Source organism: Dioszegia hungarica (genome assembly GCF_025882075.1).
Source record: "Dioszegia hungarica strain PDD-24b-2 chromosome Unknown MKK02contig_25, whole genome shotgun sequence".
In the NCBI taxonomy this organism is placed as follows: Eukaryota; Fungi; Basidiomycota; class Tremellomycetes; order Tremellales; family Bulleribasidiaceae; genus Dioszegia; species Dioszegia hungarica.
Window position 1 is genome coordinate 1,445,409 of NW_026515779.1, and position 26,590 is coordinate 1,471,998.

Consider the following 26,590-nt stretch of genomic DNA (forward strand, 5'->3'; position numbering starts at 1 on the left):
CACCCAACAGTAAAGCATCTCTCTTTCATCCACCCACACACATTACCCCACTTCTTCCAGCAGTAACAGCCACCAACCAACATGTGCGGTATCTTCTGCTGCTACAACCGCCAGGGCGACCTGGCGCAATTCCGGCCTCGCGCCATCGCGCTGTCCAAGCTCCAGCGACACCGTGGTCCGGATTGGTCGGGGTGTTATATGGCCAAAGATACGGTTTTGGTACATGAGCGATTGGCCATCGTTGGTGTTGGTAAGTTTAAAGCTATGCGCGTTGTGCGGAGTAGCGGAGAGAGGGGAAGGGAAGGAGAGGAATGAGAATGAGCTGATAAGCTAGATACCGGTGCTCAACCCTTGGTCAGCGACGACGAGACCACCGTCCTCGCCGTTAACGGCGAAATCTACAACCACGTTGCGCTCAAGCAGAGCTTGGCGGGCAAGTATGATTTCAAGACGCACTCGGACTGCGAGGTCATCATGTACTTGGTGCGTCCCGTCCCCTGTGCTAATACAACCTTGAACGTGGCTGATTCCCAGTACAAGGAACACGGGACGGACCTCTGCAACATGCTGGACGGCATGTTCTCCTTCGTCCTCCTCGACACCTCCGTCACCCCTTCGCGCCTCATCGCCGCCCGCGACCCAATCGGCATCACCACCCTCTACATGGGCTTCCACTCGTCCGCGCCCGACACCCTCTTTTTCGCCTCGGAGATGAAGTGCATTCAGGACGAATGCGACAACCTCATCGCGTTCCCTCCGGGCCATTTCTACGATTCCAACAAGAAGGAAATGACGCGGTACTATAACCCGTCCTGGTTGTCGACGGATGTCGAGGCGGTGCCTACCAACCCGGCGGACCTCGAGCTGATCCGTACCAAGCTGGAAGAGGCGGTACGGAAGCGGCTGATGAGTGAGGTGCCGTATGGAGTACTTCTGTCTGGCGGGCTGGATTCGAGTTTGATTGCGAGTATTGCGGCGAGGGAGACGGATCGGATGGCGGAGCAGCACGAGGCGCTGAGGAGGGAGAGGAAGAAGGCGATTGACGAGGGGAGGAAGCCGGGTGAGTGAGCTCGAATCGAACATTAGGGAAATGGGAGGGTAGAGCGATCCGTGGTGGAGGAGGAGAAGCATGGTGGTCCTCGAGAACCTCATCTCACATCCCATATTCCATCACCGCTCTTCCTGCCCCTACCCCTTATCACCTGTTTTGCTCTGGGACTCTCTCTTCCGCTTGACTCATGCTGACACCCTTTTAGAAGGCGACGAACCCATCGCTTCCTGGCCCTCCCTCCACTCCTTCGCCGTCGGCCTCGTCGGCTCTCCCGACCTGCTCGCCGCGCGCAAAGCCGCCGATTTCTTGGGCACCGTCCACCACGAATACACGTTTACCGTCCAAGAAGGTCTCGATGCGATCCCAGAGGTGATTCACCACCTCGAGACGTTTGACGTGACGACGGTGCGCGCGAGCACGCCAATGTATTTGTTGAGTCGGAAGATTAAGGCGATGGGGGTCAAGATGGTATTGAGTGGGGAGGGGGCGGATGAGGTTTTTGGAGGTGAGTCTTGGCGAAGGGTTGGGTTTGATCTGGGTCTGGGTCTGGGTCTGGGCTTTGGGCTAGGGTTCGGGAGCTTGACATTGTTGAGGGGAGAAAGGGCGGACAGCGATGGAACATTGCACTGCGGAGAGGGAAATTGATTTGAGCGACTTCGGACGAAACTGTCTGCCCCTTTCTTATTCTATCGTGCCCCTCCCTTCCCTCTTGTTCTCTGAATCTGCGCCTTTGACCTCTGCCCTCCGGTGCAGCTCGCTAACGCCCAGGCTACCTCTACTTCCACGCCGCGCCCAACGCCGAGGACTTCCACCGGGAACTCATCAAGCGCGTCAAGAACCTCCACACCGCCGACTGCCTCCGCGCCAACAAGTCCACCATGGCCTGGGGCCTCGAGGCGCGCGTCCCCTTCCTCGACAAGTCCTTCCTCGAAGTCTCGATGAACATTGACGCCAAGCACAAGACGTACTCGAAGGGCGCGCACCAAGAGGTCGACGCGGACGGGAAACCCCGCATGGAAAAATATATCCTGCGCAAGGCGTTTGATTGTGCGCCCGGCGGCAAGGCGTATCTCCCCGATAGTATCCTCTGGCGCCAGAAGGAGCAGTTTAGCGATGGGGTCGGGTACAGCTGGATTGATGGGATGAAGGCGCATGCGGAGGAGGTGGTGAGCGAGGAGATGATGCAGAAGAGGGGGGAGAGGTTCCCGTTTGAGACGCCGGATACCAAGGAGGCGTATTGGATTAGAGAGCTGTTTGAGGGGCAGTTCCCGACTCAGGCGGCAGCGGGGACGGCTGTTAGGTGAGCTAGTTTTAGATCTGGGCTGCAGGAGGTTTGAAGCTGACGAGATAGGTGGATCCCCAAACAGGAATGGGGCGTCTCGTCCGACCCGTCCGGACGCGCTGTTAGTATCCATACTGCGGCGTACGAGGGAAAGTAAAGCCGCGAGGGAGTCTTGGGGTAGCAGGAGAGAGGATCCAGGGAGGAGGCAGAGGGGGAGGCGGCCAATCTAAGGAATGGGAAAAGGGCATTATATCATAAGATGCATAGATCTGGATAGACCAAGGCGGATTATAGCAACCCTGGCTGATGGAATGGATACTGATACGGAAGATGCTGATGCCGGTGACTCGCCCAAAGTGCCCGCGAGCAAAAGAAGCGAAGAATTGAAAAGGACGTCGCTCAGAAAGCACCGATCCTCGCCCCTCCGTCCAGCAAGGCTTTCCGCCCCGGACCCGCAAAGACCGATTTCCACAGCTCGACCCGCATTTCCGGCATCGTGAGGAGTGTGCGGGTTTCTGCTATATAAGCTGATTCCCTTGAACACCTCACAGCATGTAGCTAAAGACCCACTGCTATCTTGGTGGCCTATATCAAGGAGGAGGATCGTGCTCTTATCCACCGATATGGTTCCTATCGTATGAGCTCGCCGTCTACGCTCTGTGGGAACTCGCGGAGACGGAGCTTACCGTCACCCAAAAACATGCCGACACGAGCGGGTGTCCCTACGGCTATTGAGACCGGCGTGGACTCGAGGAATTTCTTCTGCTCTGGCGCCTTGATATGCTTTGCGAACAACTACCTGAATCAGCTCATGTCCTTCACCATAGATATTAGGAGTACAGGAGTGGCTTAGCTGACCTTCGCAACCTGCGCCTCCCCCTTCAAGTCCTTTACATTATTCATCACCTCGATACACCGCAGCCCACTCAAACACAAAATCACAATCCTCGGACGCCCCTTCTGAATCTTACCGCCCTTCTTGAGGAGCCCCGCCACTCGTCTCCGGAGTGGCTCGAACGACGCGGCAGGGAGGTCAGGCGCGGCGTGTTCGGGCGCCGCGAGGAGGGAGGTGAGTGGCGGGAGACGGTCGGTTATTTCCATAGGTGTGAGAGCGGGGTGGGTGGAGACTAGGGAGGTGCGAAGGAGGGCGAGCAGGGCGTCGGGGGAAAGGTGGGTTGGGGGTGTAGGTGCGGAGGAGGGGGCGGAGGCTGCTAGTCTCTGGCGTAATCAGCAATCTCTTACTTCTGAGTTCTCTCAGAGAGGCTGAGGCTTACCCTCGCTTTCCGCTCTTTCGTCTTCTCCTTCTTACGCCGTTTCCGCTCTTCCTCTTCCCCTCCTTCTTCCACAGCTCCCACTCTCCCCCCACTCTCCTCCGGATCATCGGACGCATCGACCGAGGCTTTCCGCTTGACACCTTCATTCATCCCCGTCCCTCTCTCCAACACCGGCCTATCCCCCTCGCCCTCCACGTCCAACTCGGCCTCATCCCCTTCCTCGGCCTCGTTATCACTATCATCAGACCCGACGTCCGATCCTGACGCGACGAGATTCGGGTCGAGTTCTAGGTAATCGTCCAGGTCGTCTCCGCCTGTCTTTGTGGGTTGGGCGATGGCCATACTGCTTGCTGCTGGCGGCCTGCTGCTTCTAGAGACGCGAAGGCGAACGTGCAGAGCTGCAGAGCGCAGAGACGAGGTGGAGGGCTGAAAACAAAAATATATCTCAAGCAGGGGACGCACGGACTCCCGGAGAGCGGACTAGCAACTCCGTCCGTGCCTGGGCCGGTGGCCGAGGGAGCGGGAGCTAATTAGGGTGGGCGTCCGGAACCGGCGTTGCATTGCCTGACGGTGAAGGCGTTGATGCATGATGGAGGCGATGATAACGTCTTCGTTGACAGCATATAATGACGTCGAGCCGGTGACCCCCTACACTCAGCGCCAACGACATAGAGAGCGACAGCGAGACTTTCGACCTTATCCTAGAAGGAATCCCGACTTTCGTTCAACTGGATTGATCAGCCGAAGTCTCTGGCCTCGAGTTTCGTGACTTCGCCTTCTATTGCCTCGTGGGTAGAATCACCCTTCGCTCGTCCACTTCGGTCGGGCCCTACTTGACGTTCGCTCGCCATCACTTGTTTCTATCGTTACTGTACGCTTTATAAGCCTATATGCGCTTGCTGTACTGATTTAACAGCGTCTATCCCCTGCCTTTCGCTCAACCTCCTCTCGGCCTTCGAAGCTAGCCTCGGTCGCCACCTTCTCCGGTCACAGTCATGTTCGGCCGTCCATCGCGGTCGTACGCTGCGGTCAATCATGATCAGGACGGGCTGAGTAGCGTGACCAACACTGCGCCATATACGTCCGGGTCGAAGCGTGTGGAAGGAGGATTCAAGACGTACCGACCTCGTGCGTCAGCTTCGAAGTGCTCGTTACAGGCCTACCAGCTGACCCTTCAGCCCTTAGCGAGACGCACGGCAAGCGCACTATTCACTCCCACGACCCCAATCCCAACTCCGCGTTTGCCCCTCTTCCCCCTGCGTTCCAACTCCAACTCCACCGAAACAAGAAGGACATTGCCCGTCTTGGCCAAGCGGCAGAGCTCGACCGGATCCTCGACCCCGACTACAAGACCACCATCCCCTCGCACGTACACGATGGGACCAACGGCGAGTCGTCATCTATGGGTGCATCCCGGTCGAACCGAGGCGGCAGTATTCTCTCCCGTCATTCCAACGGGAACGGAACGACCGGACTAGGGATCAAGTCGACTGCGTCGCTCGGCAACTTCAAGTCGGCGATGAATCTCGGCGGGAAGAAGGGACCAGTGTACATGGATGGGAAGGGACGGATGCACGATACGGAATATGATCCGTTCAAGGGTGTATCAGAGGCGAGTCGGAAGAACTCGAGGAGGCGGTCCGCGTTCGGCTCGGATAGGCGGCATGGGAGCGGGAGCTCTTCCGGGTCTTCGGCGGGCAGTGAGGCGGGGGACGGGACGTCGGAGCATGCCACGTCTGCGGGAGGGGGAGGGCGGAAGAGTGTAGATGGGGGAAGGGAAGAAGAGGAGGCGAGGCGCAGAGCAGAGCTGGAGCGGAGAAGGCTGGATGAATTGTCGGGGATTGCGATGGCGAGACGGAGGAGTATGATGTCTGAGCGGAGCGGAAGGGGGACGCCCAGTCTACGCTCAAGCGAGGATGGCGGGTCCATGTCGACCAACCCTCACGAGCAGGGACGGTATGGCGCGGGTCTCGGAACCCAGCGGACCCGGAGTCAACAGGGCGGTATATACTATTACACCCCGTCTCCGCTTTCACCGACGTTCGAGAGTGGACATACGGACTCGCCTCTTCCCGTCCCGGACACCCCTGCGCTCTCAGTCACCACCTCTCGCGCACGGACCAATACCACCTCGGACGGGGGAGACGACCATCCTCGCAAAGTCACCGAATCGACCCTTGCTCCTCCTGGAACATCGTCGCCTCCTCCCCCGCCCCCTCTGTCTCCTTTCCCAAGGCATAAATCGCCCTCCATGACGCGCGAGCCGACCAAGGAGAAGATCGAGATCCGCTCGGACGGGTCCAAGAAGATTACCGGGTTCGACGCGCCCTCGTCCCCTATGCCGCCGTCCTACCCCACCTCCACCACCCCGCTGCAGCAGCCCAACCAGGCACTCGACGTCCCCTTATCGGCCAAATCGGGGCAGTCTCGCGGCTCCCGCGGCTCGTCCGACCGGGAACAGTACCGGGACCGCGAGCGCGGGGACGGGGAATCCATGATATCTCAAGCGCGCAGACCCAAGCCCGCCGAGCGGCCAAGAGAGGAACTTTTCCCCGAGACCCCGGCGCAAGCCAAGAAGCGAGAAGAGAGGGAACGTCGAGCGGGCCGGACAACGTCCTCTGCGCGCGTCCCATCCTCCACTCGCGGTCTGGCGACCGACTCGCCACTCACGGGAACGAGCACCCGCCTCCTCCCCGAAATCCAGATCGTGGCGGATGATGATCCGCGTATCGTCTTCAACCCGTCTGGGGCGGTCACGCGGGTACAGACGGTACATGATCATGTGATCCGGGGACCGTTCTCGCTTGCGCTCCAGGCGCAGGGACAGGGGCTGGCGAGGATCCCGTCGGGCGGATCGAGGAATGGGTCGAGGGCGGGGAGTCCAGGACCTGGCGGTGGTGCAGGAGAGATCGGGCCGGATGGGTTCCCTATATTTGGGCCAGGTGCAGGAGGTGGAGGTGGAAGTCGTCGGCCGTCCTCGGTCAAATCCACGCCGTTCTCGCTTACGGGCAGCGCGAGGGGGAGTGGGGTGATCGAGGAGGGTCAAGGAGGGTATTTGCCGTCGAGATGGGCGAATGGGGATAGGCGGCTCCGGACGACCGAGGAGAGTAAGGAGGCGTATAGGCCGAAAGAATGGGGTGGGAAACATGGGGATTTGGGTGGGAGGCAGGAGGAGTGGAAGTGAGTCGTCTATTCCGTCTTTGTTTCCGAGATATAGGGAGAGGGGGCTAGTGAGCTGGAAGGATAAAGCTGATGAGACAGACCCGATGCTAAAGAGCAGTTCAAGCGACAGTGGAAGGATATGCAGACGAATGCGAGGTTTTCGCTCTTCCGCGCCAAGAAGAAGCTGGAACGCAAGGTGTAGGGCGGGGGCGGGAGGGAATCTGGTGTGGACTGGCGAGGAAGAAGCGGGGCTGGATCGCAACGAGAGGGATCAGGGGTCAGAAGGGGGCAGGGGTATTGGCATCTGAGTTTCAAATCGTGTTCTGGGACAATAGCGATGAGGTCCTGAGGGTAGTGTAGCTGATTGCTGGCGATGGCGGCGTATACATGTAGCCTACTTTCGTACCTGGTCGGCTTGAGCTTACGATCCTAGACTGAAGAAGTCCTCACCCCGGCTCGTGTACATATCCATAAACACAAGTACTTCTCTACCTAGCCGCACAGACTTTTCACATCACAGACTGACATACTGACGCTCGATCCCTGAAAATCCCTCCCGAGTCCTTCGCTGACGTTCACGACGAGCCGAGCTGAATCGCTGACTCCGCGACTGACTCCGCTGAATAGCTCGCCAGCACGGCGAGGAGGCATTCATCCGTCTGCTCATGGATCAGGCTGTCGATAAAGTCCTGATGGACCTCCCCTCTGGCAATCCGGAGAAAGGTCCGGTGAGCGGCATCCAGGACACCCTCACTGTATGCGTGGCGCACGCTATCAGCTCTGCGCAGAACATCCAACACCTCCCTCTTCTGATCGATGGTCGGGGGCTTGACGTTGCTGGGGTACAGAAAGTCATGCAGCGCCTCGATGTCCTTGGGGCAGCGGCTCGATATCGCATCTTCGACCTCCAGCGCCGTTTTGCGTAGCATCGACAGCATAGCGCGCAGCTCGACCTGGGCAGGGTCTCGGGTGAAGCTGGTATCGGGATGGTCGATGAAGTCTTCGGCGGACTGCAGGATGGAAGCGGTAGCCTTGAGAGCGAACTGTACATCCCCGGTCCGACGCACAACCCGCGACCACAGAGCCGCAGTCATAATGACTTGCATCCCCGGGTGGTGGTCAAGAACTTCTGGATGTTCCTTCAGCCCCTCGAAGATGTCCCTCATCCAGTCGCGCTCGGACGATTGGATGATATCCTGGGCCTGGGCCGCAAGGGCCATGAAGTTACTCGAGGCGTACGCATGCGGACCCTCAGAGAGAGCGTGAGCCTGCTCCTGGTGTCGGTCAGCTGAAGTGCATCTTAAATCTGAGCAGCGGCCAAAACGGTCAGAGAGGTACAATATGACTCACTGCTTGATTATCCCGGACGCCAGCCTTGAGCTGGGCAGCAGCAGTTGTCAAGACCTTGGCCCATGACTCGCGTATGCTTGCGTACATCTCCTCGACCTCCATGGCGCTCAGCTTCTTCTCGCTGCCTGCCGAACTGGCTTCAATCGGTGTCAGCAAAGTCACAGTGGTCTCGTCAGCTCGCTTCCACCGAGTACTGGGAAAGGGGTCAAGACCGGTGGTGCTCGCGTCGTCTGGTCCGCCCTTGAGGCTGCTGACCACCTCGTAGGATTTGTCGCTCTGAGCAGTGCATTGGACAAGAGTGAGCTCGCGTGTCGCAGACCCAGTGTCAGTGCTGTGAAGACACTTGAATTTCGCCGGCATGATTGTGGAGGAGATGCGCTTCGGTCCGCTCAGATCGAGGAAGGATCGATCAGTAAGTGAACGTAGGTGATGATAGCAGAGGCGGATGAGCAGAGGGGGAGGGTGATGAGAGCTCGCAGCGATATATAGAGGACGATGAGGACTTGATGCTTACAGGCTTGAGAATAGATACAAAGGAGGATTGGTCCTCTCGGTACGATGTGGCGTTCTTGACTGGGCGGGTGGGGACCGTGGAAGGCTAGCCAGATCTAGGGGAGCCAGATCTAGGGGTGTCTACTTTATGGTCAACGTCCAGTCATGCTCAAAAAGGAGAAAGGAGTCGCCATCTCAAAGGACAGTGCACCTTGGTCCCCTGCTCCATTGGTGGGGACAACAGGGAGGTGAGACCAGAACTTCAGAAGGGATCAGCTAAATGAGATCGCGACCTAGCGATCACCGTAGAGCGTCGCATATCGTGGCAGATCAATCAAAGCTGTCAGTCTGGAGCAGACGATACTTCGCTTATTCAGTCATCGTAATGCGATTGTATCAAGTTCACAGACCTGAGTATCTAGCTAGGCCTCTGCCTGTGCTATCAAACCTCTTGCATATCCGTATCTTGCGGACCTGTAGACTCTTCGTGATCCCCATCCCTAACCCTATCTCGTTCGAATATGGCGAAAGTCTCGACCAATCGACCGTCATCGTCTTCACCGATACTCGCAAGACTTCGCAGGAGTCTATCCGATTCTTGGCCTTTGCCCGCCTCTTTATGAAACGAGAAATACCGCGAGCAGGCATCGAGCAGGTCTGCGCGACTGCCTTCTGTAGCTCTCAAACGGTGAGCCCTCGCGACTGTGTCTCTGGTTCGCGCCCGCGAAACGCCGGATTCTGTCCAGCCCGCCACGCTGCATAACCAGGCGGCGAAATTGTCTGGGTCGTCCATGGTATCCGATCGAGACCGCTCGATCATCTTCTCAGCTCCACGCCGAATCTTCGACAAGGTTTCCATTCCAGCCTTTGGGGTAGTCACCGGCAGATCAAGCATTTTGATCAGTCTGATTGTCTCGCCCAGTGCGGTCATGGCAACATCGGACAGCTTCATGAAGTCTTGATCATCCCAGAGACCAGCGAGGAGCATGGCCGGTATCCCTGGATGTGGACAGAGCTCTTCCTTCGGCCAAGACTTGGCTAGAGAAGAGAAAATATCCGTATCCCGTTCAGCAGTCAGCTTGTCGATGTAGGAGAACAAGTCTTCTGCTTGACCTTTGAAAGCGCGGGTGAAGTGGCTGGCAAGATTGAAGTAGTCCATGACCTATCAGTATAAGCTTGTCCCGGCATGAGTCGCTCACTTTTCCGTTGCTTTCGTACTGCTCAAGTTTGAGGTTGCCCAAGACCTGATACATCGCCACAGCCCAAGCATTGTACATCCCCAGCGTTGTGAGTTTGACACGGGAATGGTAACCGTCTCGCAAGTGATGTCGAAGCTCGCCGAGTAAGGTGATGTTGGTCTCGAACCTTTCAATGCATGGCAAGCGGGATAGTGGATCACTGTGTCCGTCGGCATTCAGGCTGTCCACCTGTTCTTCAGTACCGACCCGCACGACTTGATACGTATACTCTTCTTTGGAGCCGCGCATGCGCACAAGCGCTAATCTGGGCTCGAAACCAGTTGCAGTCTGTTCGTGCTCGGACATGAGTGGTATCATGAGTGCGGCGATAGTCAGTTGTAGATCGATGTGGTGTACAAGAAGACGAATGAAGAACTACAAGACGTGAGCGCCGTCCAGACGGGTGGCGAGACAAGACGAGACCGTGGCCCGGCGTGCCTGGTAGACTTTAAGGAGTGCGGTCAAAGGAAGACAGCAGGCTGGGGCTTCATTGTGGTGGTTGATCGTAGCACGTCATCAACACGGAGATCCCTTGGCGCAACACACAGTCGCAATGAAACCACCCCTAGGGACCGCGGTATGTGTCATAGCCCCTAGATCCAGCTCGTACGCGTTACGGAGAGATGCATCAAGATGGGATCTGGCTTGAAGGGCGGATTTTGTGGGGTCAAAGCAAAGATTGAAGGGTTTCGCGGGGTCAGCGCAAAAGAGATTTTTGTTAGAGGCATCAGGGGCTAGGGGCTCGAAAGGACCGCACCCCTGAGTAAGCAGGCTTGGCGTCAGACGACGCCGTCTCTGAGGGCTTATAAGCCGGGATGGTCTGGCCCTCCAGGCCCTCAGACCCAGCGTCACTCAAATCGGTCAGTCAATAAGCGGTAACAGTCTCTAGTCGCTTCTCCAAGTCACCGCCACGATGCAGCTCAGCACCCTCGTCGCCCTCTTACCGTTCCTCATGTTCGCCTCGGCTGCACCTGCACCCCAATTCGGGGCCGACAAAGCACCGGGTAACGGCGACTACAAGCCCCCTCCGATCCCCGAGGCCGACAAGGACGGGACCTTTACCATCAACATCCTTGGTGCCGAATTGTACGAGGCCGACCTCGGCGACAAGGTGCTCGGGTCGTTCACTGGACGTGCGCCTATTCCTGCCACCGCTCCGGAGGTGCAGAGGCTCAAGCCCAAGGGGGGCGGCGTGTTGCCCCTTCCGGAGCAGATATACGGGGGTATGTTCGCTTTGAAGACTGATCTGACGACCGCGGTGGTTCAGGTATGTCTTCTTTGTGATGTACAGCGAGACGTGCTGCTAGTGCTGATGTGTCAGTGCGCCGTCACGTCAGTCAACACGATCGCTCCTGGAGCTGTCGTGACTTGGGACATCAGGGACCCCGCCAAACCCACAGCCAAGGCGGAGGGTGCTGAGTTCAAAGACGCTTACTGCAAGCCTGTCAAGGTGGTTCAGGGCACCTTTGCGACCTAGAGTAGTCAGTCCAGAGACTTCATCAGTGAGGATTAGGACTACCTGTAACATTATATGTATCAGTAGAATGAGTGACGACCCTGTGCAAAATATCCATATCGACACGTGATGGCTATCCACCGGTCCACCTCGCCATCCACATCCCTATCTCTCTCAATCCTCCTGCTCCTGCTCCCTGTACTCGTAATGCACGTCCAGCCTCCGCTCTACCTCTTCCCAAGACATCTTCAACTCCCCTTCCCGCTTGACCAGATCCACCGCCTTGATGACCGTCACCGGCCCATCGTTATACCGCGAGCACAATCGCCGGATGTGCGACTTGTACTGGTCCGTCTTCTCCTTAGCCACGACCTGACCATGAAGAATCGCCGCGTCGTGCTCGCTGCGTGTGAGTGGCCGTGGTGATGCGCGGGATTTGACGGCGGGCGAAATGGATGGGGGCGGAACAGGAGGCCGAGGGGGTACCTCAGGGGTAGCGTAGACGGTATCGGGCGTTTGATGGTGATGAGGTGTGGCCTGGGATAGGCGAGACCGCTTCCGAGAGGTAGATACCCGTGGACCGCGTGAACCGGGACTGGGTGTCTGCGTACTCATATGTATCCGATGATGAGGATGCGGTCTTGCCCCTTGACCGTCGTCATCGCCCTCCTCCTCCGTGCTCCCGTCCTCTGTGACGCCGACGACCTTAAAGTTCAGCTTGACCGGTACCGATACCCGATGACTGCCGGAACCGTCGCTTCCGTGCGATATCCGAGGAGCACGGGCCGGCCAGGGCGGAGCTGGCATCTCGCCGCGCCGCTCGCTGGATGCGCGAGGCTCAGAGGGGCGAGCACGTTTTGTGGATGGAGCAGGTGATGCCGTGCGCCGAGGAGATTGAGGTAAAGAGGGGATCCGATCTGCCGAGTAACGGTCCGCTTGCAGCTGCTGAAGACGGGAATTGGCAATTGCTTGCGCCGGCGCCCTTGCCGCCTCCTTGGCTGCCACCGCCGCATTGACATGGGCAAATTCGTCAAGCAGGACCTGCGTCTCCGCCCCGACCATCTGCCGATCCTCAGCGAGACTTTCGTCCAGCTGCTGGCTGGGCTGATGTTCGTCGACCTGCCCCATGGGGTCGTCTGATGGGACGTGCTCGAGCGACTGGTCGACCATGATGCTGTCGCCATGCAATTGCTGACCAGACTGGGACTTGGGGGGTACGATGGGTTCCGGGTCATCCAACATCGGCTCGGCATCATTGACGTTGGCTTCACCGTTGGCCATCTCGACATCCAGCTGGTCGACCGAGCCTGGGGCCTGCGTGCCGTGCCCAGCGGACCGTTCGGGAGCGATCGACTCCTCCTCACCATCCGGCTCGACCAAATTCCGCTTGATTTGAGGAGCGCTGGTTTCGCCCGTCCGCTTCTTGGTCGGACTCTTCGATGCTGAGGTGCGCTCCGGCCCCGCGCTGGTTGATGCCCTCGGCGGTATACTGCTCGTCAGCCAGGACCCCATGCAAAGGAGGGAACACTCACTGCTCCTCTTTCGCCTCCCGGGAAGACTTGCTCGCCTTACGCTCCACCTTCGTCTTGAGCGACTCGTCTATGCCCGCCTGGATATAGTTTAAGACTCGCTTGGTAAAGCTTCCCGAATTGTTCTTGAAGCGCCCGTGCCATGATTGGGAAGGATGAGTCGACGCCACGGGGAATAAGCTGCTGCGCTCCACCTTGAGATCAGCATAAGTGCAATTGATAAGGTCTTCGGGACTTACCATACGCTCATAGGTCGCTCTGCTTCCCCAAGATCCATCAGGCTGAAATGCAGCGAGATAGCGACAGAGAAAATCATCCTCTGCCGGAGCAAATTCTGCGCGTGGTCTGCAACTGTCAGCTACAGTCATCAGAGCGATAGATAGACTTACCGGCCTGCTGGTCTGCCCGGACCTCTCTTAGTCGGCTTTGCATCTTCACTCGCAAAGCTCTCCGCATCCGACGGTGCCTCTTCAATCTCCCGCTCCGACTTCCACGCCACCAGCTGATTCTTGGAGCAATCCTCCACCCAATCCCTTTCCGCCAGCCTCTGGTGATCCCGCTTGTGCTTGATCTTCTCCGCCTTGACCACCTGGTAAAACTTGGTTCCAGGGTCTATGATCAGGACGTCCGCCTGTGCCCGCCTCTTGACCATCAACGCGCCACCTCGGACCATGAGCAGGACCGTGTTGGCGTGCGCCACTTCTGGCGACCCCTCATCGTGCCGTTTGATGACGTTGAGCGATACCCATGCGCGGAGAGGTTGGCGGCTGCCTGGGAAGACGAAAAAGGGCTCCGCGGGATCGAGATCTTCGTGGGCAACGCGCTTGCCAAGATGGAGGCAGAGGGTGAGCCAGTGGTAGGGTAGATGGAGCGGTTGCTGGACTTCCGGATAGTCCGAGGCGAGCAGGGCATTATGATGAAGTTCGGCTTGGTACGATGGGTGTGAAGGGTTGAGGAGGTTGATGGTAGCATCTCGACGCGCTTCGACCGTCTCTGCCCCCAATTTCTGTAACCTATCAGCCCGATCCTCCCATCAGATGCCCCAATCCAGGCAGACTCACGAGAATGTACTCGTGTACGATTATATGTGCGACTTCATCGTCAAAGACCTTGTGATTGAGGTACACTCGTTCCCCCGCCAGTATAGTAGAAAGATCTGTGCTTGGAGCGGCGGGTGGGGCTTGGGCTTTGCGAGCAGCCATGGTCCGAGCGGGAATTGCGAAGCGAAGGGGTGGGTGGGAGCAAGATGGGTGGGCCGTACCCAAAGACAGGACGTAGCTTTCGCTGCTACAAGAGGATCACAGCTATGGTGCCTGATGTACGGCTTGGTGGGTATGAGTATACGAGTACGATCAAGGTATGAGGCAAGATGAGATGAGGGAACTTTGGTGGGGAGGTCGAGGAGAGTCGACGCGACTGATCTTGACTATTTGGTTCCATCCCCCCACTTAAGCATTGAAGGCTGTATGTACTCGGGTGATGCAGATGGCAGGGATCTGTTGCTGCGGAGATCGAGCGTAGGGGGGGTCAACATAAGGTAATGCATAGAGAAGGGCCATTATATTAGGGATCGGACGTATTCTTTCGTGGAGATTTAGCAGATTCCACCATAAGCTTGATCGTATCGACTCATTCCTGTCTCCGCCTGCACCGCCTGTCCTCGCCGTCTGTCGTGTACGACGCCGTCGTAGACCCCCCTCCGCCATGACTAATGGGTCTAGACCCTTACATCAAGACAGCAACACCACCAATGGCGGCCATGGCGAGGGCGGGAATACCGGCCACGGCAGTGGGCACAGCCCAGGCGCGGGAGGATGAGGCAGCGGCGGAGCTGGCAGCGCTGTAGATATCAGTTTCTTCATCCGGACAAGAAGTGAAGGCGAGGCATGACTGACCTGCTGGTAGCCGCACCGGCGGAGCTGGAGCTGGCCATGCTGCTAGTCATGGACATGGACGACGAGCTGGAAGACAGGCGGGTGGTCGAGGTCGTGACGGCGGCCGAGACGGTTCCGCTTTGTCTGTCAAGTCAGTATCGGAGCTCAAAGAGCGGATGCAGAATCCCCAGATGAAGACTTGGCACGCACGTTCCTGAGGTGGTGATAGTGGTGCTGACAGACACAGTCGACAGGCCGCCAGTAGAGGCCGAGGCGTTCAAGCAGCTACTGCTCGATCCAGCTTGGATCTGGGCTCATAAGCCTCTGTCCCACATATTGAGAGGCTGTGGCACGTACCACGATGGGAGAAGAGTAGGTCAAGGCTCCGGTGGAGTCCGTAACTCGGAGAGTAATGTTCAGCCCGGTCTGGAGGTTCACAGTCCAAGTGTACGGCGAGGAGGCGATGTTGGTCGCGATGATGGCGATCGCGGGCGCTGCTGGCTGAGCAGCAGGAATAGCGGCCCTGTATGATCAGCCCATATTTCTCCTGCAGGACCCATTGCGCACTCACAGGATGTAAGGCGAAGTCCCGCCCGTGATCTGGATCTGGGCCGGCACTGTTTAGTAGTCAGCAACTGCTCCAGTCGGATCACGGTGTGTACGCACAACACTGAGGGAGCGAAGCCTGGACTGGTGAGCTCTTGCTCCTAGGACGAGCTTATCAACCCAGGTTGATCGGATGCGGGACGTACCGGAGTGCTGACCGAGAAGGTCTGCGCAAGGGCCGAGGCAGCCAGGAGAACAGGAGCGGCAATCTTGAAGAACATCGTAGAAATCGTTTTCTTCGTTTCTGGTCGGGACAAGTGCAGATGAGACAAGTTTGGTGGGCGAGGACAAGCTGTCGGGTGCTGTCTATATAGTCGGCGGGCTGCGGGCGCAGCCGGTGGGTGGCGCAGGACGGTTATTAGATCACTCCGCCCTCCGCGGCCAAGCCAACGTCGTCGGTGCCTGGCGACCTGGCGGCCGTAATCCAAATGCCGCAATTTGCTTATCGTTTGCTGTGCCTTGGCGATTGGCCACCCGCCAAACTCTAATCATAACGAGTGTGGCAGCTGTGTGTGGCACTGTGGCAGTGTGGCGGCTTGGGAGGGGTCCTTTGGAACGCTGAGGCGCTGAGGGCTTGCAGACGCTTGCATCTCGCCCACCTGCCTCGTAGAGCGGCTTGCAGCAGCGAGCAGAGTCGACTGACGGTTCGGAGTGCTCATCCTATAGCCGATGGAAGTGTATCCATCTTCCGTTGGAAGCGGGTCAGGCACCACACGCACGGCCTGGCCGCCGGAACAGAAGTCTGGCGCTTTACTCGAGCAGAGTAAGTAAGTTAGCTGTTGTCGGCCACTAGCATCATACATCTATCATGGATGCACGTCGATAGATCGGCGTCACCCTGGGCAGATAGTGAAGGCGCTGAGAACGACCTCCTCGACGTCTCATGCGGAACGGAACCGGTCCGTATACCCACGACCGGTCTTTCCGCGTCCCATCTAGCGAGTCTAAGCAGGTTCGATCGAGTCAGTACCTGCCCGGCAACGGCATCGAAAACGAGTCAATTGCTGATGTCTGGCAGTACATCACAGATAGCGTCCTACCTGACGGAACGCCTATATCTCTAGCTAGACCCCCGAGCGGTCTGCAGGACGACGAAGACTCCGACCGAGATGAGGTAGGCGGATGCGACTGTGAAGTGGGAGAGGCGCGAGGTAGCATTTGCACACGCGCAGATGGTGCTTCTTGTGAATGCGTGGGTGACTTTGGTAAGTAGCCGCTCTCGCAGATCGGGAACCAAAGCTGATCGTGATCTAGGCAACTTCTACAGCGACACGCTCGAAGCTCCGGGCGGCCTACTAGAGCAGCTGCTCAACTTGGACGCTCTGCCTGAGCGATGGCCCCTGGTGGAATGCTCTCCGGACTGCCTATGCGCGAGGACGTGCGGAAACCGACTGACGCAAGGAGGGGTACGGTAGGTCTTTCTTGTATCCAGTCCCAAGGCCACAGCTGAAATCCCAGCGTCCCCCTCACCATCCGCCCTGTCCCTCAAGCCGGTCTTTGCCTCTTCTATTCCCCATCTACCTCGTGCGATCTGCCACGAGGAAGCTTCGTCTCGCTATACGCCGGTGAATACCTCACGACCTCGCAGGCCCGCTCCCGCTGGTCCTCCGCAGTCAAAGCCGAGGAGGGAGAGGGGAACTACATTCTCACCCTCCGTGAGCCAGGCCTGGTACTTCACATCGACCCTCGACGGTATGGCAACATCGGCAGATTCATGAATCACTCGTGTGATCCGAACTGCGTGATTCAGGTGGTCAGGTGGGGAGCAGGGAGTTGGCCTCGAGCAGCGATCTTTGTGAGTCTTCTTCTTACCTTCTTTGATACGAGAGGGACCAAGCTGATAGGTATGACAGACAAAGAGATCCATCGCCCCCGACGAAGAGCTCACGTTCGACTATGGGAACGCCTCGGGGTCTGGGAGATCGATAGCGGATGGACAGAAGGGGAGTAAGGGGTCGGAGGTAGCGGATGACGTCGCCGGGGAAAGGCGGACGAGCTGTTTCTGTGGATCAGAAAGGTGTAGAGGCTGGATGCCGTTCGATGAGACCTTGTAGCGAAGCCGTTGCCTGAGTCTTCCCGCACGAGCACAACAACAGGAGAAATCAGCCACGTGTAGGCAACTCCTCATTCCTCAAACAGCAAAACAAACGCGTCGAGCGCTCGAACCTTCTCATTTGGACTCCTTTCACTCAAATTAAGCCTCTAGCGGCTGAGAATACAGTCTGTAGTCACCGCGGAGCAGGCACAGATCAGCTACTAGCCGCCGAAGCTAGCTTTCCGATACCGTCCCTACCCTTTCGACATCCATGTCCACCCCGACGCAGGTGTACGACTCGCTCCTCGCGCTCTTGACGCCCACGGCATCATGGGGCAGGCATCGCAGCCACTCGGAGGTCTCTGATGGTCTGAAACGGATCAGGCGGATAGTCCTGACCGAAGGTATCCCTGAGGTGGTAAGTCCAGACTAGAGTCAGCTGCAGTTCGAGGGAGAAGATACGGTGATCGGGATTGCGACGGCGGTCGACATGAGGACGCTTTGCGGCTGCAATGATTGGATGCAAATCTCCATGACGGCAGGACCTGACATACTTAGCCTGGTAGACCACCCCTTCGACCCCGTATATGGAAGCTCATGCTAAAAATCGATTCTCTCAATGCAGACGAATACCTTAGATGGGTAACGATGGGTCCTTCGGCCGTCAGTACAAAGAGTGAGCTATACCCCCCAGACTCAAGATCGAGAGCTGGATGGAATAAAGCTTACAGTATCAGTCAAGAACGATACATTCCGAACTTTGGCGACGGATACGCAATTCAAGGGGAAGGTCAAGGAGGATATGCTCATCAGGCTTCTTGAGGCGTTTGTCTGGAAGAATCACGGTGAGCTTAGAGAGCTGGGACCCGGTGTGTACAAGGTGCTGATATAGTAGGCTCCGAGAGGGATGGACTGCCTTTCACTTACGTCCAGGGTCAGTTGAGCTGAACGTGTCGTCGAAGCACAGCTCGGAGCTGACCACTATAGGCATGAACGTCCTCTCGGCTCCCTTCCTGTTCACTCTCCCCTCCCAGCTCGAAGCATTTGCTTGCTTCTCCACCTTCATCGAGCAGAGCTGTCCTCTGTATGTCCAACCGACGCTCGTAGGGGTACACAAAGGGTTGAAGGTAAGCTGAAGCCTTCATCGCACCGCTGAGCAGGTCAAGCTGACACCACAGCTCTTGGATCAATGCCTAAAGATAGTCGACCCAGAACTCTTCGATCATTTGAGGAGCAAGAACCTTTCTGCTGAGCTATATGCCTTCCCCTGTACGTCTTCTTACTGGCGAAGCGTACAGTATCAGGCTAACCTCCTTAGCGGTTCTGACCCTTTGCGCCTGTACACCGCCATTAGAGGAAGTCTTGCAGCTATGGGAGTAAGCTGATCGTCTTGTTTGCGCATAGCAAAGACCACAGCTGATATCGATCTCACAGCTTCCTACTGGCTTTCGGGGTCCACCTCAACATTCTCTGCGTCATCGCTCAGCTCCTCCTTCTTCGACAGGATATTATGGACTCGCCATCGTGAGTTGTAGCTGCCCCGACTTTCGGACATACAGGTCAAGGGTAGGAACTGACTCCTTAGGCCCATGAAGCTCCTTCGTACCTTCCCTCCCCTCAACGCTCGGCCAATCATCGGCGTCACGGTCGCGCTCGTCAAGGATATCCCGGAGGACCTGTACCGCGAGCTCGTCGCCCACCCTTTCTCGTCCTGATCGGTCTCGGCTCGCTATGTACCAAAACCGATATGTGCATATACTGTATATACACAATCTGCCTCATGCCTCATTAGCCTCGACGGCCACTTCTCGCCCCTGCCACCCATACACCTCACTTCGGCGCGGCGACCTTAGGGCGGAAGGTCAGTGTAATACCGGAACACCTGCGTTCCGCTCGTCCCTCCACAAATCGAGCGCTCATGCTGGCGCGGGGCAGCTCTTCAAACCAGACACCGCCCACGGACCCCTTCTTCCGCTCGTACGCCCCCCGGAAGACTGTTAAGAGCGCCACCTCCCAATCCTCCCTCGTCGCCGTGCCCTCCTGCATCTCCGTCCCTACCTGAGTCAGCCACACCACATCCGGACCCGACATGCTCCGCGCAATCACATCAAGCCTCTTGTCCGGCTCCATCTCGGACTCCGGTCCTCGCTTCGTACAGTACCTCGTCCCCTCCCCGTCAAAAATCACCTCCAGACCCTGAGCGCTGGGCTGCCCGAACACCTCGCTCTCCCTGTCCTCTACATCGTCCGAGCCGCGCATCGTGCGGAACTGGAATTGGCGGGTGGGGCGGGTGGGGCCTGGAGCTTGCTCGAATGCGGCGTCGTTGGTGTCTTGCAGGAAGGAAATGAAGTTGGCGAGGGTGCGGCGGCGATAGCTGTCCGAGCCGACAATGGGGCCGGGGCAGGAGGAGTCGTCGCTGGAGAAGCTGGACCGGCGCTTGATGGGGTCGGCCGGCGGGTGGGTGTCCGCAGTGGTGGTTGAAGACGACATGGCAGCACGGGGGGGCACAAGTAGACTGGGGGTGGGAATATGGATGTTAGCCTCGGAGTGTGGATCGCTGGATGGGAGAGACTTTGGTACAAGTGGTCAGGGGATACTGATGATGCTGAGCCACTCACACGAAAGCGAGACTTATATAGGCACCTTCTGGCTAGACTGTCGATCCTGCTTGATTGCTGGCCTTGGCTAACCTTCGCTGGAAGGCGCCATACGCCCACTGAAGCTACTTGCAAGCGAGCGAGAAGGAGGCGCAGGCTGATGTGCTTCGATCGTCAAAAAGCTGACCGTATACCTTGGCATCTGACATCGCTTCTTCTGATCAAGGCGTTGAGGATAAAGGATTATAGCGTGGGGATCGACAGAACGATCAGGATCTTGGGATATTGCGAGAAGAGCGCCTTTGCGAGATGTGGCTTCGATGATCGTCCTTTGTAATGATCGACGCCGTACCAAGTAGGGCCTATCGCGTGAAGACTACGGTGCGCGATCGGTCCACGCAATCCTGGGGATCTCGTTGGGGAACACGGAAGGCTACCGAGACTACCTTGAAGTATCGCAGAGCACGGAGCGGCACCAGATCCATCGAAGACCGCCCCTATATGGGCGTGCTCACACTGCCAGAGCCCTCATGCCTCCGCTCATGGTGGACGTGCTCTTGTGGTGAGTGTCTGTCAGTACAGCACGATGCGACGGATTGGTACAACCATGAGAAGACACAGCATGTATGTACATCGCCGGCCTTCTTGATGACAATCTCCACTCCCAAACATCTTCTTGACAGACGAGATGTAACGAGTTGACCTTAGTTGTGTACCTCCCTGATGCGTCAGCTCTAAGCTCGATGCACCGTCGACGATCTTCTCGCAGGCTCAGCTCACATGAACGCGTACTCAATGACCCTGAACTTAGACTCGTCGCCGACATTGACATCCCACCCGATACTGCTCATCTCAGCTGCGGCCCAAAGCTACTTTCACACGGATTCCAGGACTCGTGACAGCTGACTCACGCATCTTTCCAGTCCAGACCAGCTTCAGCGTGCAGCAGACCTCGATCGTGCCATTCCCCCACTTCCGCATCGGGCACACCTCGGAACAGAACCTGCTCGCATCAGCTCAACGCGCCGTATCTCATGGGGTGGGAAGCTCACGAAGATCCGGACGAGGACCTCTGGAGGCGGGATGATCCGCAGAGATATGCTCGGCTCGAGCTGGGCGGGGCTGAGCAGTCGATAGGCCTAGGGTGTCAGTGCTTGGAGACTGGCGCTAGTGACATGCTTCCGTAGACTGACGATGTTTTTGTGTCGCATCAGGCTCGGAAGCCAGCTGGTGATCATGCTGGTCCGACCCTCGACGGGGACCCCTAGGGCGGTAAGGATCCGGTCAATGTGCGGGATGAAGAGGGACTGAGGCAGACAGAAGGCGTTGATGGGGCGGATATCCGGCCATGCTGGTACGTCAGCTGATTCTCTCCATGGACACAATGAGGGGAGTAAGCTCACCAGGTAATAGCGGACCTTCTGGCTCGACCGCGGCCGGTGCTGGCTTCGATGTTGGGCTACAGTATGAACTACGAGCCTAGACTATGCACAGACCAGTCACCGACAGCTCACAGTATGTCCATGAAGAGCCCACTGCTCTCCGTCCCAGTCAACAGGTCTGTCACTCTCCCTCCAGCTCCGACCTGCGCAAACCACCGGATCCGAGTCTGCCCAGACTCGCTGCTAAGACTGGTCATGGGGTACGCTGTGAGGACCTGCCAGTCTGTGAGGGAGTATGACACTTCAACCTAAAGTCGTCAGCTACGTCCTCATCGTTAGTCGACAACCACCAGCTTACACCGGTGTCTGTCCGAGAGAGAATGTCGAGCTTGGGCTGGATGGATCGGGGTCGGCAGAGAAGCCGGGCGGTGGCTTGATCATGTATCACGACTAGGCCGTCAGCTATAGGTCCGCGATTGCCGAACAGTACGCAGCTTACACTTGGTGAGAATATCGTTGGGGCCGAGTGCCTTGCCGACGAATTTTTGCTTTGCGGTTTTGTCCTGGGACGTCAGCTTTGAACATTGGCCTGGAGCTCGCGAAAGAAGATATCCACCTCTACGGTCAGCGTGCCTAGATATTCTGAAGATCAGCTTCCTACTCAAGTCAGTGGTCTGAGAACCCAACTCACGTCCTGCTGGTGGTCCGTTGGCGAGATCTCTGCAATGTCAGCCCACCTTAACTGTGAAGTTTCAGCTGGACATACCCTGCGACGGTTCCGCTCATGCTAACAGTCTTTCCAGCAGCTGTTTCGCACGTCAAACTAACTTCTGCCGTCTTCTCCGCCTTGGCAGGGGCAGCTGAGTTATAAGCAAGATACATGATGTTGATATGGAGTAGCGTACCTCCTCCCCCTCCACCGCCAGCGGGAGCACCGCCCTTAGCTGGCGCCCCTCCTCCAGTAGCAGGAGCCGCGGCAGTCGCCTCACCAGCCTTCAGCTACGCATCCATCAGCACTAGGTCGCCTTCTTTGCCGCCTCCTCTGCTGCCTTCGCGGCGGCCGCAAGTGCACCCACGTTGATGACGGTGAGTCGGACGACAGCCTTTTGGGCGCAGGCATAGTAGTACGAGTCGTTGTCGGTGCTGCGAATGTGAGCTGTGATCCCAGGAGGCATCGACGTCAACCGATATCTACAACTCACATGAAGACTTGAGGCGAGTTGACGTATGCGCCGATCCAGGGCATATCGCTTGCGGCGCAAGAGAGGCGGATGTCATTTTTGGGTATAGTGAACTTGTCTGCGGCCGCTTGAACAGCTTTCTGCGAAGTCAGCGCGAGATTCGTCCAACCTCGAATGGCAATTCACATCATACGTCGTCGGCAGGGCGACGAAAGCTTCATTCCCGCCTCCGTTGAGGAGCAGCATTCGAGGGGGCGCCGCCATGATGGTAAGCGGTGAGTGATGATCAGTGTGTATATGTATATGAGCGAAGTGAAAGGCAATATCAGAAGTCAGCCAGAGCTTCCTCGACGGACCCGGACGACAACAAGAGGAGCACACAGCGTCAGTGCGTTTCAGGTATGGTCAGTGCGCAATTCGCGATATCAGCTCTTTGTGTCTTCCTCCCTTGCTTCACCCCTCGAGTCCGAGGGGCGAGGGACCCCCGCCCTAGCGCTCATCGATAGTCCTCTTGTATGTACAAGAGGGAGAGCTGGGCATGCATGGGATGAGCGGGATGTCTCGGACCTGTTCAGGGCCTGCAGGGTCTAAAAAGATCGACAAGATCCACCTTCGCGCGACCTTTAACGGCCATCCATCTCTTGTTTGACTCTACATCATCAGTTATAAGGAGACTCAGCAGGCCCTCGCTCCTCGTCGGTAGGGTACACGGTACAGAGCGCTCTCTACTGCTCCATTGTGGTGCGGTACGCCAAAGCATATACCGCCCACCCTGACCAGTCGCCGCTTGACGTTTGACATCGCGTTGATCGGTCTTGGCAGTTGACTTTTCTCGAAGCTCGAAGCCAGCAGCTCCTCCTCCGCGTTCTCGACTGCTCCAGGGCGTCCACTACCAGTGATTGTCAAGAAGGATCCCGCCATCATGGTCCCAACGCAGCTCGTCGAGCTCCTCACCCTCCTGGCCGCCTTCCCCCTCCTTTCTTCGGCCCAGCTCACTCCGTCGCCCACCTACGCTCCACCATCGCCAACTGCCGGTCTGGCCAAGTCCAGCAGCACGCCCAATACCCAATGGGCGAACGTCCTGGGGAACTCGCTATACTTCTTTGACGCCCAGAGGTCCGGGAAGTTGGATCAGGGGACGTACGGGAATCGGGTGGCGTGGAGGAACGACTCGGCGTTGAACGATGGGAGTGACTATGGAGTGGATCTGACGGGCGGGTGGTATGATGCTGGCGATGTGAGTCTAAGTGTACAAGGGGCCACGGCGTGCTACTGCGCGATGGAGCGGGCGGACGGAAAAGAGGGCCGTGCTGACTTTGCAGTACATCAAGGCGACTTTCCCCCTTGTTCATACTCTCTTCGCTATTTCGTGGTCCGCCCTGACGCATGGTCAAGGCTACTCGATAGCCTCTCAGACGGCCTATCTGGACGGAACGCTGAGATGGGGATATGACTGGTTAATGAAGGTGAGATACTGGCGTTTTAGGCTTGATCATGCGCTGATATCAGGCTCATCCCTCTGACGACGTCCTCTTCGTCCAGGTCGGTGACTCAGACATTGATAATTCGTACTGGTAAGCACCTTCTTCGGAGGTCAAGGGCGTAAGCTGACGGTGAAGGGGAGGAGACCGGAACATCGCAACTCCTCGACCCGCCTTCCCCGTCAACTCCTCTTTCCCAGGTACGGATGTCTGGGCTGCCAGCTCCGCTGCCTTAGCCATGGCCTCCCTGCTCTACTCCAACGCGACTTACTCCCCCTTCGCCTCGTCACAACAACCCGCGAACCCATCATTATCGAATACCACCTACTCCGCTCAACTCCTGGACCACGCTACCCGGCTATACACCGTCGCCAATACCACCAAGCAAGTATCATTCGCCACTTCCATTCCGGCCGTCGCGAGTGCATATGGCTCCAGCGGATGGGGAGACGACATGGCACTTGCCGCTCTCTCGCTCGCTCTCGCAACCAATCAGTCCCGGTACTATGCGGACGCGTATAGATGGTACGGGCGATATAGCCTTACCGGGACCAGCTTTGTCTACAACTGGGACAGCAAGACCCCAGCTGTGTTTGTCCTGTTTGTCGAGGCGGCGAGGGCGAACCCGAGTTTGGCGAGGGGAGCAGGACTCGCGGTGAATGAGACGGGATGGCAGCGTGAGGCGGAGAATTACTTTGACAGGGTGATCAATGGCCAAACGACCAATACCTACCGGACAGGAGGTGAGTGACAGCTAACTCGTCTGCGATGGCATCGGACTAAGCTGATTCTTTAGCTGGATTGCAGCTTTGGAGAGGAGATTCCGATTTTGCCAGTTTGAATCCAGCTCTGGCGTTCACGATGCTGCTGCTAAAGTACGCTCCTATGGCTTCTAGCATCGACAAGTCGAATCAGTACACCGTGAGCCTTTTGACGCTATGACACAGAACCAAGCTGACAAAGTAGGCATTTGCGCAAACCCAGATCGACTATGTCATGGGCAAGAACCCCGCTAATGGTGAGCTTTTGAGCTGATGTCGCTGGGCCCTCGGAGCTTACTTGTCTAGCTGTCTACATGGTCGGCTCTCATCCCAACTCGCCTAAGAACCCGCATTCGGCCCCAGCGTCGGGCGGAACAGGCTTCACCAACCTTCGCACCAACCCTCCCCAGAACATACATACGCTATACGGCGCGGTGGTCGGCGGACCGCTCGCAAATGACCTGTACTGGGACTGGAGGGATGATTGGGTTCAGGCAGAAATTGCGTTGGACTACAATGCTGCCATTCCCGGTATAGCTGCCATGCAGGTAAGCTTATGCCTTCATTTGCCTGGTGATGAATGTGAGCTTATAATCTAGCTTGCCAACTCATCCTCGCCCGACCCCTACTACGTCAACGTCCAAGCCGGGACCTATTCGATCCCCTCGGGTCAGCCATGCGATGCGGCCTTACCATGCGGGAATCGTCTTCCCGCTGGAGCTATCGCAGGGATTGTACTGGGCTGTTTGGCATTTTTGGTGTTGGTGGCGGGGCTGATCTGGTGGGGAAGAAGAAGACGGAGGTACTCGGGCAAGGGGGTCTAGTGGGACAGATACGAGGTAATGGTTGTATGCGAGATTTACGGACGTTAACGATTGTGGTGCATCTCGCTTCGAAGCTAGCTGTTGCGCGAACCAGCCACGTCCGGGTCGCCACTCCCAGCGGCTCGACTATGGGACAAAGAGAATATACTCTCCTTTCTCCTCGACAGCAGCGCTCAGCTGTGCACAAAGGGACTGGAAGAGCTCGAGCCGGGTCCCCTGGACTCGCTCCGCTGTTCTCAATTGTGCAGCTTTGTGATCTCTTCCACTGTTCCCTCTTCGTCGTTTTTATTCACTTTCGCCCGCGCCTCCGTCTTATACCTACAACAGAGCTGACAAGACCCTCAAGCTGACACTGACTCTACTGACGATGGACCATCCTACTGCTCAGCCCTCTCAGGCGCAAGCTACGCTTGCCCCGCCCCTTTCTCCTGACGGACAGCCTCCCTCGTATACGCCAATCCACGACGCCAAGTGAGTAGCAGAGCATCTTTTAGTCTAGTCCTATTGCACCTCTTGCATGCCAGAATCCCTCCGATTGACCTAGCAATGACTGACAGTACAGTCTCGGTACGAAGACGGGCCTGCTCGCCCCCTTGTCGGCCCAGAGCCCCGATAGCTCCGCCTCGTCCTCCAATACCGCCATCAACCCTACTCCCCAAGTGTGCGTCCATCCCCGTCCCATCTTCTTCTGAGAACTCTGCTGACCCGCAGACCCTCAGAGAACATCACAGCCCAACCCACCGCCAAAGCTCCCCTCGTCAAATCCACATACGACAGCTGGAACCCCGCCGACGCGTCCAACAAGGATGGCCGACCGGTCTGGTGGAACCGGTGGTTCTGTTGCGGGTATGGCGTGGGGTGTGTTTTGTGTCTCTGTGGGAGCCCGACGTGTTGGCAGGAGAGACAGAAGCAGGGGGAGGCCGTGGCGGAGGGCGCCAAGCGGGCGGGAGAAGCGAAGGTCGGAGAGGAGGAGAAGCGGGTTTGAATTCGGTATGGACGCCTAGTCCGTGGGGGG

General features: G+C 57.5%; 14 protein-coding genes across 14 annotated transcripts; 7 read left to right on the forward strand and 7 right to left on the reverse strand.

Moving 5' to 3' along the window:
• Positions 1–81: 81 nt before the first annotated feature.
• MKK02DRAFT_35465 (putative asparagine synthase) lies at positions 82–2,490 on the forward strand (the record flags this gene model as incomplete). Its single annotated transcript, XM_053089182.1, has 6 exons — positions 82–250; positions 335–483; positions 535–1,060; positions 1,257–1,556; positions 1,820–2,351; positions 2,403–2,490. The coding sequence occupies 6 exons, from the start codon at positions 82–84 to the stop codon at positions 2,488–2,490; spliced, it is 1,764 nt and encodes a 587-aa protein (XP_052942521.1).
• Positions 2,491–2,732: 242 nt separating this feature from the next.
• Positions 2,733–3,949, reverse strand: MKK02DRAFT_41057 (U3-containing 90S pre-ribosomal complex subunit-domain containing protein; the record flags this gene model as incomplete). Its single annotated transcript, XM_053091404.1, has 5 exons — positions 2,733–2,848; positions 2,904–2,963; positions 3,020–3,128; positions 3,192–3,551; positions 3,608–3,949. 5 exons carry the CDS (start codon positions 3,947–3,949, stop codon positions 2,733–2,735), a joined length of 987 nt encoding a protein of 328 aa, XP_052942522.1.
• Positions 3,950–4,602: 653 nt separating this feature from the next.
• On the forward strand, positions 4,603–6,971 carry MKK02DRAFT_41058 (uncharacterized protein; the record flags this gene model as incomplete). Its single annotated transcript, XM_053091405.1, has 3 exons — positions 4,603–4,735; positions 4,786–6,787; positions 6,869–6,971. 3 exons carry the CDS (start codon positions 4,603–4,605, stop codon positions 6,969–6,971), a joined length of 2,238 nt encoding a protein of 745 aa, XP_052942523.1.
• Positions 6,972–7,344: 373 nt separating this feature from the next.
• Positions 7,345–8,479, reverse strand: MKK02DRAFT_41059 (uncharacterized protein; the record flags this gene model as incomplete). Its single annotated transcript, XM_053091406.1, has 2 exons — positions 7,345–8,043; positions 8,120–8,479. 2 exons carry the CDS (start codon positions 8,477–8,479, stop codon positions 7,345–7,347), a joined length of 1,059 nt encoding a protein of 352 aa, XP_052942524.1.
• Positions 8,480–9,053: 574 nt separating this feature from the next.
• Positions 9,054–10,155, reverse strand: MKK02DRAFT_30489 (uncharacterized protein; the record flags this gene model as incomplete). Its single annotated transcript, XM_053088061.1, has 2 exons — positions 9,054–9,773; positions 9,811–10,155. 2 exons carry the CDS (start codon positions 10,153–10,155, stop codon positions 9,054–9,056), a joined length of 1,065 nt encoding a protein of 354 aa, XP_052942525.1.
• Positions 10,156–10,762: 607 nt separating this feature from the next.
• Positions 10,763–11,326, forward strand: MKK02DRAFT_30490 (uncharacterized protein; the record flags this gene model as incomplete). Its single annotated transcript, XM_053088062.1, has 2 exons — positions 10,763–11,116; positions 11,171–11,326. 2 exons carry the CDS (start codon positions 10,763–10,765, stop codon positions 11,324–11,326), a joined length of 510 nt encoding a protein of 169 aa, XP_052942526.1.
• A 637-nt stretch (positions 11,327–11,963) lies between these two features.
• Positions 11,964–14,036, reverse strand: MKK02DRAFT_30491 (uncharacterized protein; the record flags this gene model as incomplete). The annotated part of the gene is made up of 6 exons (XM_053088063.1): positions 11,964–12,010; positions 12,049–12,794; positions 12,838–13,028; positions 13,074–13,179; positions 13,224–13,840; positions 13,896–14,036. The coding sequence occupies 6 exons, from the start codon at positions 14,034–14,036 to the stop codon at positions 11,964–11,966; spliced, it is 1,848 nt and encodes a 615-aa protein (XP_052942527.1).
• A 523-nt stretch (positions 14,037–14,559) lies between these two features.
• Positions 14,560–15,535, reverse strand: MKK02DRAFT_41062 (uncharacterized protein; the record flags this gene model as incomplete). Its single annotated transcript, XM_053091407.1, has 7 exons — positions 14,560–14,674; positions 14,730–14,852; positions 14,919–15,016; positions 15,066–15,231; positions 15,280–15,325; positions 15,375–15,393; positions 15,461–15,535. The coding sequence occupies 7 exons, from the start codon at positions 15,533–15,535 to the stop codon at positions 14,560–14,562; spliced, it is 642 nt and encodes a 213-aa protein (XP_052942528.1).
• A 448-nt stretch (positions 15,536–15,983) lies between these two features.
• Positions 15,984–17,368, forward strand: MKK02DRAFT_30493 (uncharacterized protein; the record flags this gene model as incomplete). Its single annotated transcript, XM_053088064.1, has 6 exons — positions 15,984–16,081; positions 16,141–16,276; positions 16,333–16,428; positions 16,487–16,725; positions 16,773–17,109; positions 17,174–17,368. 6 exons carry the CDS (start codon positions 15,984–15,986, stop codon positions 17,366–17,368), a joined length of 1,101 nt encoding a protein of 366 aa, XP_052942529.1.
• A 252-nt stretch (positions 17,369–17,620) lies between these two features.
• On the forward strand, positions 17,621–19,064 carry MKK02DRAFT_20130 (rab-GTPase-TBC domain-containing protein; the record flags this gene model as incomplete). Its single annotated transcript, XM_053086203.1, has 9 exons — positions 17,621–17,764; positions 17,908–18,025; positions 18,087–18,194; positions 18,242–18,283; positions 18,337–18,476; positions 18,528–18,618; positions 18,668–18,725; positions 18,784–18,873; positions 18,935–19,064. 9 exons carry the CDS (start codon positions 17,621–17,623, stop codon positions 19,062–19,064), a joined length of 921 nt encoding a protein of 306 aa, XP_052942530.1.
• A 115-nt stretch (positions 19,065–19,179) lies between these two features.
• Positions 19,180–19,839, reverse strand: MKK02DRAFT_41064 (uncharacterized protein; the record flags this gene model as incomplete). The annotated part of the gene is made up of 1 exon (XM_053091408.1): positions 19,180–19,839. One exon carries the CDS (start codon positions 19,837–19,839, stop codon positions 19,180–19,182), a length of 660 nt encoding a protein of 219 aa, XP_052942531.1.
• Positions 19,840–20,650: 811 nt separating this feature from the next.
• MKK02DRAFT_41065 (uncharacterized protein) lies at positions 20,651–22,773 on the reverse strand (the record flags this gene model as incomplete). The annotated part of the gene is made up of 16 exons (XM_053091409.1): positions 20,651–20,666; positions 20,727–20,789; positions 20,858–20,949; positions 20,999–21,085; positions 21,140–21,297; positions 21,350–21,405; positions 21,461–21,636; positions 21,687–21,778; positions 21,828–21,891; positions 21,945–21,970; positions 22,020–22,048; positions 22,095–22,188; positions 22,234–22,327; positions 22,405–22,471; positions 22,531–22,649; positions 22,696–22,773. 16 exons carry the CDS (start codon positions 22,771–22,773, stop codon positions 20,651–20,653), a joined length of 1,311 nt encoding a protein of 436 aa, XP_052942532.1.
• Positions 22,774–23,431: 658 nt separating this feature from the next.
• Positions 23,432–25,575, forward strand: MKK02DRAFT_20450 (putative endoglucanase E-4 precursor; the record flags this gene model as incomplete). The annotated part of the gene is made up of 8 exons (XM_053086258.1): positions 23,432–23,746; positions 23,832–23,975; positions 24,019–24,083; positions 24,129–24,733; positions 24,787–24,911; positions 24,957–25,008; positions 25,058–25,299; positions 25,351–25,575. The coding sequence occupies 8 exons, from the start codon at positions 23,432–23,434 to the stop codon at positions 25,573–25,575; spliced, it is 1,773 nt and encodes a 590-aa protein (XP_052942533.1).
• Positions 25,576–25,942: 367 nt separating this feature from the next.
• MKK02DRAFT_41067 (uncharacterized protein) lies at positions 25,943–26,560 on the forward strand (the record flags this gene model as incomplete). Its single annotated transcript, XM_053091410.1, has 3 exons — positions 25,943–26,046; positions 26,138–26,236; positions 26,287–26,560. The coding sequence occupies 3 exons, from the start codon at positions 25,943–25,945 to the stop codon at positions 26,558–26,560; spliced, it is 477 nt and encodes a 158-aa protein (XP_052942534.1).
• Positions 26,561–26,590: the final 30 nt, after the last annotated feature.